Here is an 11,658-nt window from a genome sequence, read left to right as displayed (position 1 = left end):
CAAAAGTAAAGTAGTTACCACGGAAAGTGGCAACATATACCAGTAACGGCAGGGAAATCTGTCTGGCAAAAGGAACCAATTTGATAAAATACCATATCTCTATAAATAACTGAAATTTGAGTGAATTTACTCAACATCTTAAAACAAGAGGCAAAATGGTGGATCTGTGTACTTGAGGATTGCACCAAAGGTTTTGAACCATTGGATCAACACTCCAATTTTCAGACTAAATCAACTAACTGTACAATTTAATAGGACCTGCTGATCTGTGTTGACCGTGGGTGAAACTGCTTGTAACAACCCTGTTACAACGCATAGAATTAGAAGTCGAGCTTCATTGAATGTGCAGCAGACAACGGTAAGCATCAATAAGGGCCTCGAGCTCACCATTTAACAAAAAGATTCTGCAGTCGCCAGCTCAGTACCGTAGCACAGCTCCCTTGTAGCCATTTTTTTTCCCTTCAGCTGGGCTTTTCTTCTGAAATTTTCCATGTCTTGTTTAACTGAAATGCCAGTCAACTTTCTTCATGAGTGATCACCAAATTTCTGCATGAGATGTCTTTGCATTCCCGAAAAATTCAGGAGGAGCGCAAGAAACTTTAGGCAAACAAGTTCCATTACTCCGAGTCTGAGTCAATAGAAAGATATAATCTTGGTCTCACAGAACGTTTTTGCCGAGGAAATAAGAAAGGGCTCTCTGATGCTTGCCTACTTGACTTCTCAGATCTACTGTCATTCATACCAAGCAGTAGAGAGGCTGCAGAAGGAACAGTCAGTGCCCGAAAATAAATATATAAAAAAAAAGGATCAACTGATAGAGCTGTTCAATGCAAATGCAGTCTATTATGATTCCTGAAACTTACAAGCAGATCTTGTAAAACAAACTCCTCATCAATACCATCTTGAAAATTATTCATCATGATATCAATTAACTTACAAAGTATAAAACTTATTAATTTTGCTCAATGTAAACTTATTTCTTTTATAAAAAATGCCTTCATTTTTATTGAATTCAAGAACAAATATTCCTGAGCAAGAAAAATATCGTTAATTGCACTTCAATTAATAAGAATGAAAAAGGTTTTATTTGAATCCAAATATAAATAAGTTCAAGTTTAAAATTGCTAATAATACTCATTTGCAAGTTGCAAGACAAATCATGTGCAAAACGCATATAAAAGAAAACCTAGCCTAAAAAATGTGTAGCCAAAAAGGATTGGCAATTAAATAGTTAAACAACGCTAGAACATATCCCTACTAATCAAATTCAAACATATATACCAGCACTGTCCAAGAATCACACATGCTTGCATGTAACCAGCTTGAAGCCTTCGCTATTTGATGGCTGTGATACGGTAAATTTTAAACATAAGCTACAGCAGTATAGCTCTTCAAAAGAACAAGGAAACTAACCAGTGTCGGCCAAAGAATTCACAGTACAATCTCTGGAAGGCATCTGCTGCCTTGAATTCAATCCATTCACAGTTGCTGAGTCCCCATGACCACCACTTGCACCACCTCCAAGCCTAAGTGAAATCCAATCATCAGTACGGATGCCATTCGATACATCAGCTTGATCTCTCAGATCAGACTGCACTGATACACCTGAAGGACGTGTTGGAAGAAATATCTTGAGAGAGGGATCTTCTCCACCAAACAAGGTATTGTCAACCAAGCCATCATTTATATCCATATCAGTCTGACCAATGGAAGAACCAGGGACTAGAGTTGCAGATTCCATTGTTGTCTCAGGATCCAATGTATATCCATTCATTGATGAAGGGCAATTGAGAGAATTACGCCCCAGATCAACTAAGGCATCTGTGACATCTGTATCTGTACCAAATAGTTGAAACCCAGGGCCTTCTTGGGTTTCCGGAGGTAACGGCCACAGAGGCATGTCAAATTCATGAGGAAAAAGACCAAAATGACCAGCAGGCCCAAGAGATGGATCTTCAGAATATGGAAGAGAAATTCCAGTAGGAGCAACTGGAAAATTAAGTCCACCAGCATCGTTGTGATTATCCTCATAGGCAGTTGCAGAAGGTATCAATATTTCATTCTCTTCATCTGAATCACAAAGAACAATAACTTCTGCATTTCCAGCTGGTGCAGACGGATTTCGGTCAGGAAAATCATATGCAGAATCTATGTTAAGAGGTATTGATTCAAGTTCTACCCCACTGCTTGTAAAGTCATAAGTTCCAATACCATCCTGATTTACACTGGGATCCTCACCATCCTTACCACTTCCAGTAGCACTGCTGCTCATTGGGATAATTTTTTGCTCATGATGTTCAAACCTTTCTTGTGGTAATCTACTACCAGAAGAGGTGTTCATATCTTCAGGCTTGCTAACCTCCCAGCACCCATTGCTATTCTTCCTGATTCCAAGTTTCAAACCTGTATAACCTTCTGAAGTACCTTCCATTTTGATCTGCTTTGATGTTTCAGCTCTTGGGTTAGCCTTTGCACTACCAGATCCACATAGGGTACCATCAGGAAAGTGCCATTGTGCAAGATCACCAAGTTCTCTATGCTCATTTTCACTTTTAGCCTTTGCACGCCAAGAACCATCAGGCTTGACCTCAATCTCCGTAATATCTTCTCCACAATTTCTCATCTGTACCACAGTTAATCATCATTATCACACATTGACATCATGTAGAAAAATACAGGAGAACTGCAGGCACCCACCTTGGATGTGATGCGATTAAAATATGGATCAATTATAACATCCTCCAATGCATAATTCTTCAGACAAATTGGGCACTGCCACTGCAATTGCATACAAATGCTTGTCAAAACCCTGAAAGATTTACAAATGAAAATAAACAAGTTATTATAGTTGCTTGCCTTCCTAGAACGTTGGTTCAGCTCCACAAAAACTTCAAGATCAAAACAACCCATGTGAACACAGGTTTTAAACCTTCCAGCTACCTTCATTCTTGAACCACTCATCTGTCATGGGTAAACACATAAATGAACGTTAGAAATAATTAGAGCAACTTCAAAGAAGGGTGCAGTAATGAAATAGAGCATTCAAATCCCATTAGCACCGAACATTTATAGAAGAAAAAGGAAAAGTAGAAGAATCATCCCCTCTTACACGACTCTGGCATTCAGCTTAGAATAAATTGTATATTCTACAGACAGCCATATATAAACACACAATAGAAAGCAAAAACAGATAGAATATTAAATAAGTAGGTCATAGGATAAGCACACAAATAGATGAACCCAAATGGAGATAAGATAAAGTTCCAGTTTTTTAGGAACAAAGCACTAGTGCATGACTGCAGATATTGTCCATGTAGACTAATAACACCATAAACTTTGACAAAATAAACCTATTATAGTATGGGCTCCAACAGTAGAAAGGGAACACAATGCAGCTTTACAGCAGGAAATATGATAAATAGCATAAGCACCTCGATATAGGATGAAGTGCATTTTTTTTACATTAAGCACCTTTATAACGATGCATCATAGCCTCAGCCAACAATAATACTACAAATCAAAGACACGGTTACAAACTTAGACGCTTCCCCTATAGACAATTAATAGTGACCATGCTGGTAGGTAAGTGATACTTAAAAGCATTTGATCCACTAATTTTGCAAGGCACAATAACCATCTCTTCTAGCACGCTTTACAAGATAAACTAATTAAATACTTGAAAAATGAAGCCCAATCAAATAGATGTGTAATATTCTTAGCATAAAAATGGTGCACGGTGGCAGAAATTTATAGGCAAGAGATTGCTAGCAAACTATATAACTCACAGGGCAGCGCAGGTTGACACTAAAAAATTCTGCGACAACTTCTAGATCACTGTCACTATCACCATTGTCTGTTGCAGTTCCACCACCAACACAACGACATACCCGAGCAAGAGCATCTTCAAAACATTCACCATCAGTCTCCTTGGGAATCATGTTGAGTATCTAGGCCAGGCCACAAGAATATAAAATGATCATAAAGGATGACAAAAATAGGGATATAGGAAGGTGAGTTTCAGTTGCACAGACATGCAGGGATATGTTGTTCAAATTATAGTACTAAGATACTTAACATTAATGTTAGTAGTTCAACTATCTTTATCTGAAGTTAAAACCTGATATTACTGGTTTTGGGGCTTGAAACCAAACCACAATCATAAAAGCAAGCCAACCTCATTTCCAGCTAAAAACATTTAATTATTTCAGGCCAAAATCTCATTTATCTTTTCATTCTCAGCTATTGAAATGGGCCCAGATTAGACAAACCAACAGCATGTAAAAAAAATGGGCCAAAGCAAAACCCAAATATAAATAAGTTGACCATATTAATAATGTGAAGAATGGCGCCCTTTACATGACAGTTTAAAACCAAATCATAAAATATGAAAGCCCCAAATATGACATATTTCCCTCTTCCTCTATTGTAACCTCTCCATTTTTTTCCAGCTCCAGCCTCTTCCATCAGTCAATCTTCATAATCATGAGTTTCCCATGATAAAGCCCCATTCTCTTTTTGTTCTTCATTCTTGTTAATTTGCGTGGTATGAAGATTTTTAAAGCAATTAAAGAAGGGAAAAGGGAGAGAAAGGTGAAAATAAAGCTTTACTTCAGGGCACTGATTTAATCCATTTTGTGGCATTTTCCCCAGTCTAATCTGACTTGGATCCCATACCCATGTCAATGTTGCATTGACATAGGCACCACTGACCTCACCAAAATTGCAAGAAATAACTAAGGCTCCAATTGGTAAACACTTTATTTTTTTCCTATTTGTTTTTAGTTTTCTATTAAATTTTTTTTTTTTTTGTATCCTTTTCATTCATTTCCTTAAAAAAAAAAAAAAGCAAAAGCATTTATCAAATGGAGCCTAAGTGGTCAAGTGTCTAATATGTAGTGATTTAACTAAAATGCAGTGAAATGAAAACAAAACGGCCAAATATGACCACTAAAATTATTTATGTTCTAGTCTGCTTAGTTATCAAACTAATCAATTCTGACAAAATTGATGACAGAACATGCAGGCATTGAATAGAAATTCTTACATGTAAAGCTTCTTTACTTTGCAAAAGGGAGCATTATCATTTTTTGCTTCAAAAGCCAAACAAGCAGCAATGCAATCCATATAGTAATTCCAGAGAATGAAAAATCCATGGTAAATCTCAAAATATATATTTTGAAGTTGTTAACATACCTGTTGAAGCGTTCGCCGTTTAACAATTCTAACTCCAAAACAGAATATGCGAGCATCACATCCAGTCAAAGTTATCTTATTAATTCCATCTTTAGTAAATTGAGTTATCTGACAATAGAACAGACAATGAAACAAGTGTTGAGATAATGGATGTTTCTTAATAGGTAAAACATATTAACAGGATTATAAAGCACATGCAATAACCTGCCTGCTGGCTTCCCCACCCATTCCAATCGCATGCGTACTCATGTAAAGGTAAATTCTATGGAGAATATGATTACATATATATCAAGAACAAAAGCAAAATTAATCTCTTTTATAGAAGGAAAAAAACTCACAATTGGACCATCATCACGGCCATTAGCCCCGAGCAATTGTGAGCCAGGTCTATTAATTGCACGAACAGGTACACCTGCTTAAAAAACTGTCAGTTGTTTTCCCAAAAAATGATTACTGATCAAAATTGAAATGGAAATGTGCATAGAAAATATTCAATGTCAAGATGGAAAACAACAATGTTGCAATTACGAAAAATAGAAGGCAAACATGCTAAGCATGCTTTTTTTTTTGTCCTTTCTTTTCAATGATAAATTCAATAAGCAGTAGCGAAGCAAATAAGCTGTAAAAGGCGCTGCCAACTGCTAAGTAGTCCAAGCAAAATATTAATAACCATACCATTGACCTGCAAATCTGCATATTGAGGCCACTGCATCCTGAATGGAACTTTGTCATTCAGAAGCATGCACCATGCCTATTGGACAAGATGAAAAACAAAATCATCAAAATAGATAACTAAATACAATATCATCAAACTATACACATTTTTTGTACAGTAGCCAACCTGGACGTCACGCTCTTGCTTTGTTAGCATGTCACTTTCTGCTCTGGTGATTTGGAACGTTTTCTCCACGCTTTGCATTTGACTTGTACTGTAAAATGGTGGATCTGAATTATTAAACTAACAAACAAATATGAGAACAGTCACAACGCATAAAGACAAATGACATTTACACCTAAATGACCTGGAAGTTCATGGGAAAAAAGAAAGAGCTTCATTATTTCTCATCTACTGCACTCACCCATCAGTTGGGACATTTGTAACAGCCAACTTCACTGGATTTAAAGGGTGCGCAATACTAAGCCAAAAACTGCATCCGAACCACATAATGAATTAAAAGAATGTAACATATATTTTCCAATTAAAATCAAGGTCTAACAGAGTGAACAAATTTCAAACCCATTAATGTTATGTCCAGCAAAGATACTCTAGATGCATCCAGATGGATACTAGATACATACATGTATACAAAGTACAACGCAAATACAGAATATAGTTATGATGAAATGGTCACTGTAGAAAAAAAATACATGATGCAGTGAACATTAAAGAACTAGATATATAGTATGTTTCTACAGGTAGGTTTCTTCTGTAGTAGAGCTGATTTAGCATTAACTTTTCAAACACCCTATAGCTATAAGTAACAGTATTTTGATCTTAAAAGAATTGCTAATAGGAAAGGATCATAGGCTCTTTCATATACCTCCCACCACAATCCCTAATCTTTATTATAAAGCCACTGACTAAAGTGGTGTCCTCGACATATTAGATACAAACTAAATGAGTTAAGAGTACATAACCACACAATAAATAATAAAAAATCATACAAATAAGAAAATATCCCTCATTTTTCCCAAAGGAATATTAGGATTTGATTCCACATTCAAACTGATTTGATCGTTTCACATTTTTTTCTATGCCATGTGCACTAAAAACAACTACTTCCTACTTTTTCTCACACTTCTCTTTTTCCTTTCTTCTGCCTACATAGCTGGCAGCATGAAAGCCAAGTCTGTATTTACAAGTCCTACATCCTAATTACACATTCTGACTATCACAGAGGTTCAACCAGGAATGACTCCTTACTCAACTAAACAGCACTACAAATGTCTACCACGTTAATATTGCAATACGCATAGTTATAAAGGTAGGACACATTCAATTAGATGTGAAATATGATAAATGTATTCACATATTTCTACATCATGACATCAAACTTCGGCAAATAACCAAACCATAAACCAGTAAATAGCTTGACTGCCAATTTGAAGTAATCATGTGCACACCAAAAAACACACAAACCGAGGAGAGAGACATACGGATCGGCTCGGCTTAGTCGACAAATCTCACAATAAAACAAATCAGGAATTGGCGGATTTCCCTCCACAGGCTTCTCTGGAATTATAACACAACCAATATGTTGCCAAACATGGCATCCTGAATCCTCACACTGTTGTTAGAACAAAGGCAGAAAGCAAAATCATCATCAATTCAATTTAAGGTAGAAGAAAAGACAATGTTGTAGTGGATAACAAAAACCAGATGTCTTAAGAATCCATGTATCTCTTCTCAAAATGGAGAAGAACATAACATATGAATCAGAATTATGAACAGAAATAACATGTTTTGATCATAACATATGACACCTTGATATCACTATAGCAAGAATCACTCAAAAATGCGGTAATAAACAAGAGGATCAAAAACAATATAACTCATACAATTCCATCAAGACAAGATTCATATGAAAGTACACAAACATAGAAAGCTGCATCACGAGATACCTATTGTTGCAGATGGCCACTGGGAAAATGTCTACTTCAGCTTTGAGGTCAATGTCAACCTTAGGGAAATGAATGGTTCCATCCAAAAACTAAAGGTAAAGAAGAAAATCTAGTAGAAAGTCTAATGTGCCTGAATCTATACACTCGTATTCAAAGTCAGTGTTTCCCAGCAAATCCACCAATGCAAACTGATCTATCGATTTTCATCTTTTTATAGCCTAAGATCTATCTACAATTTTTACAAGACAGTTCCCCCAAAACCAGTCAAACAGTTATCAGATTCATTAAGACCTCAAAGCCTCAAGAATTACAAATTAAAAAAAAAAAAACTACTGACATAAATAGAAATATGAAAACTTAGCATCAAAGTGTACAAGGCAATTAGCAAAAATCTAAATCATAAGATGATACTGGCAAATTGCAGAAGTACTATGAAACTCGAGCATAATATATTATTTCAAATCAAGCAAATGCAAAGCTAGCTATAAGAGGCTAGGGGCCATAAATAAACAATATGACATTGATCATAAAAAGGTAGAACCACCCAACATTTCAATCGCACGCTTGTGACACCACATTACAATTAACATACAATAATGAGGGCAAAGAACAATAAGGTCATTATCATTACCTTGATAATGTTATCAGTCTCCAATGAACTTCCACAGGGACAACGAACTTTCGTATCTGATTGAAAGGAATCATCTATTTCCGCTTTAACTTGAACATTACTGCTGTCTGACACACCCTGTCCCTTTGATGCCACTTCAGTGGCTCCAGAAACCTGCATCTTCCTAAGGACAAGAAATACACTTTAGCAATTAAACACACACACTCTTTCTCTCTCTTTCCAGAGAGGAAATAACAAAGCATACAATAGTCCTAAGTGGGTAATTAGATATGGTAGATCCAATTGGCTAGCATCCTCTTATCTCAATGGTAGACTATATCTTGTACACAGGAAAAAAAAAAAAAAAAAAAAGAAACAACTGATCCCACTGTAAAGTTGCCATCTAAATCTGAATAGGAATAAATCGTAAGTGTAAAAGCAAACCTGTATATGTCATCGACAAGTTTCGCCACATCTTCCTTTCCCACAGGAGTCCTCTTTGCCCACATCCTTGCAACTGGGAAAGAACAAGTAAATCCAACCTTATCATAAAGGCTAAAATAAGTAGTTTTTGAACAGATTAAACAGATTTAACAGCTTTAAGAGCCAAATTTAAACTATCTAGAATCTAATGACACTAAAAATTCAGGAAATAGTAAAATTCTACTGACAAGCATACTCATATGCAAACCCTTCCCTCCCTTTCCCCACCAAAACACTGCACTCGTTAAGAAAACAAATTACAGACAGCCACTGGAAGCATCAACAAATTATAATAAAATTAATGGATAAATATAAATACTATAATCTTTACAATCCAGAAAACCTAAAGCAAAATTAGGCAGGAAAACAGTTGCAAAATTTCTTTCTTTGGTCACCTCCCCACTCAAAAAAAAAAAAAAAATTGACTGATATAAACCTAGTAAGAGCTAGGAAACACTTCACAACATTCTAACAATATACATTATTATTTCATATCCAGCAATATAACAGTGAGTGTGTTGCAGGCACAAGCACTCTAACAACCTATATCTCAGGCTTGCAGGGTAACGCCAGAAAGAATAAATATTTAAAAGATTATAATAACCCATTAATGACCATGATGCTTATGTGTTGTCCATTCAAACAAGAGAGAGAGAGAGTGAGAGAGGCTGGGAAGAAATATTTTACCTTGTTCATCAGAGAGAGCAAATAATATCCTCTCAACAAGGTCCTACAAATGAAATTTACAGAAAGGTCAAACATAATTCTACATCATGAAGATGCAAGTTATAATTAAAATGCAGATAATTGACAGAAAAACAATTATCACAGCCCCCAAAATTTGAAAGCTGTTAATTTGCTAAATGTGTAAGTGATTAGGAGCAAAATAGCACAGTTACAACCACCTTGCAGTCTAGTGGGTCAAAATTTATTTTTCACCTTCGCATGCTCAAAAAACTAAAATGAAGAAACAAACACACACACACAGACACACACAAAAGCACAAAGTATAAATGAGAAAGAGTAAAAATTCCACCTACCACCAATTCCTTTTGCAGTCAAATAATGTGAGCTTGTCAAACACCACTAAGAATTAAGATAGTACTGGCTTTATCCAGAGAAAATATACAAAAAGCAAAAAAAGAGGGAACCATAAATTCAGGATAATAACAACAAAGACTATTCAGGATAATAAGAACAAAGACTATCACAACCACTATGAAGTTAAGACTCAACAAAGACATCCCCCTAATATACATACAAAAGAATGAAACTAAGTAAAATACAGGGCATTATCTCAAGCCCCTAACCTGCTTCCTCCCCTGCTTTGAAAGGCCCAATTGAGTGAGAACATCCTTGAGTTCTTTTATTCGAAAATACGCCAATTTATCCTACAACAGCAATATCATATTTGAATAAACTCTCAACAAACAAATTGAGGAAAAAAAAAAGCATCAACTTATTAACATCAATCATAACAAGAAACAACTTAAAACATACCACTTTATCTACTAAAATACAGCTTAAAAGGTTGGTCTGATACTCTGATAAAGAAAATACTACAATTATAAATATAAAAATGCTGTGATTTAAGTGGCTGTATAAAATAAAGATAGAGACACTAAGCACTATCAAAAAGCCCTTTGTTCATGGCTAATACTAATTCCACCAATTAAAAAATCTAAAACCAACAAAAGCATCCATAGTAAGCTTACTCCCAAACTTAAACCTGCTCGATTCACAAAGCGATTTCAGCTATACCTTATGCTGGAACAAGAGGACAACCCAATTATTGAATTAAGTTCAGCACTCAATACCCCTTATATAATGGATTACCCGCTATCCAACAGTTAAATTACTTTGCAAAAACAAAAGTAGGATCACGGAAAATTGTTAACCTAGTTCATTGAATTTGATTAAAAAAAAGGGATATAAAAGATCTATTCTCAAACAATATTCAATAGTTAAGTCTTATATCATTGCATATACATACCGTTTTCTGAAGAAGCAAAAAAAAAAAAAAAATACAGGGGCGACTTAAAATAGGAAAAAAAATCAAATAAAGCTAATTATTTTATAAAAAATAAAAGTAAAATACCTTGCAACTGGCCACCAAATCCATGTTCAGTTTACAATCTGTAGCCAAGCAAAAACCAATAATCAAAAACTTAATCACTCAGAAATTACAAATCGATCCAATGAAAAATAACCAAAATAAAAGGCGAATATGAAATTGAATCAATCAATCAATCAATCTTCAAAGAAACAGGTAATCCAATTAAAGGAACTTACGAGTTTCCCGGATACAAACAAAAAGGGAAAGGAAAAGAGAAAAGGAAAATTTGATGAATGGAAGAGAAATACCGGAAACAGGGTTTGGTGTATGGAAGACGCCGACTTATCTTTGTTTTTTTTGGCCCCTTTTTGACCAAGGAAAGAGACCACCGGAATAAACCAATCCTCCCACAAAAATTTACAAAAAGTGACCGGACTTATCACCGAATATTAAATCCGGTTTTTTGACGGGGAACACGTCCGGGTTAATTTCGGTGAAGTTGCGTGTTCGTTTTGTAAGTCACGCCCGCTTTTTTTTTTTTTTCTTTTATACTAATTTTTTATTTTATTGTTATTAGGGCAGTTTAGAGTGCGTGCGTATGTACGTTGAATAAAGATGAATTGGCTGTGATTCTGCCACATAAGCATAAATTCGAGAGTGTGGAGAGATGGTTGATTGTGGACAGGTGGACTGA

At 35.5% G+C, this 11,658-nt stretch overlaps 1 protein-coding gene across 8 annotated transcripts; it reads right to left on the bottom strand.

The window, feature by feature from the left end:
- Positions 1–79: 79 nt before the first annotated feature.
- LOC111285817 (E3 SUMO-protein ligase SIZ1-like) lies at positions 80–11,375 on the bottom strand. Of its 8 annotated transcripts, none has more exons than XR_016342769.1 (18): positions 11,201–11,375; positions 11,007–11,044; positions 10,219–10,299; positions 9,596–9,638; positions 8,870–8,942; positions 8,447–8,609; positions 7,351–7,481; positions 6,273–6,341; positions 6,035–6,122; positions 5,869–5,944; positions 5,532–5,605; positions 5,194–5,301; positions 3,786–3,947; positions 2,857–2,961; positions 2,698–2,778; positions 1,414–2,623; positions 388–757; positions 80–302 (listed from the first exon to the last, which is right to left on the bottom strand). XR_016342769.1 is itself a non-coding variant. In XM_022875426.2 (17 exons), the coding sequence occupies exons 2-17, from the start codon at positions 11,028–11,030 to the stop codon at positions 618–620; spliced, it is 2,628 nt and encodes an 875-aa protein (XP_022731161.1). In that variant the 5' UTR covers positions 11,031–11,044; positions 11,201–11,375; the 3' UTR covers positions 80–617. The 8 variants fall into 8 exon arrangements, 5 of the variants coding, with proteins under 5 accessions (XP_022731161.1, XP_022731160.1, XP_022731164.1 ...); XR_002689765.2 differs by having other exon boundaries at positions 11,273–11,375; XR_016342770.1 differs by having other exon boundaries at positions 8,447–8,605; positions 11,273–11,375.
- Positions 11,376–11,658: the final 283 nt, after the last annotated feature.

The sequence above is a fragment of the Durio zibethinus genome, chromosome 6 (genome assembly GCF_047325235.1).
Source record: "Durio zibethinus cultivar Kanyao isolate XHJ-2024 chromosome 6, ASM4732523v1, whole genome shotgun sequence".
Taxonomy (NCBI): Eukaryota; Viridiplantae; Streptophyta; class Magnoliopsida; order Malvales; family Malvaceae; genus Durio; species Durio zibethinus.
The sequence above is the reverse complement of the archived record's forward strand: the minus strand, read 5'-3'. Positions and strand labels throughout refer to the sequence as shown.

What these genes read in the sequence shown, in the direction of transcription:
- LOC111285817 (XM_022875426.2), bottom strand. Translation starts at nt 11,030, where the DNA reads ATGGATTTGGTGGCCAGTTGCAAG. An exon ending in AGCAAGAGCGTGACGTCCAG is followed by an intron (nt 5,945 to 6,034) that starts GTTGGCTACTGT and finishes CTTGTCCAATAG; the next exon opens with GCATGGTGCATGCTTCTGAA. An exon ending in AACGGCGAACGCTTCAACAG is followed by an intron (nt 3,948 to 5,193) that starts GTATGTTAACAA and finishes GGCCTGGCCTAG; the next exon opens with ATACTCAACATGATTCCCAA.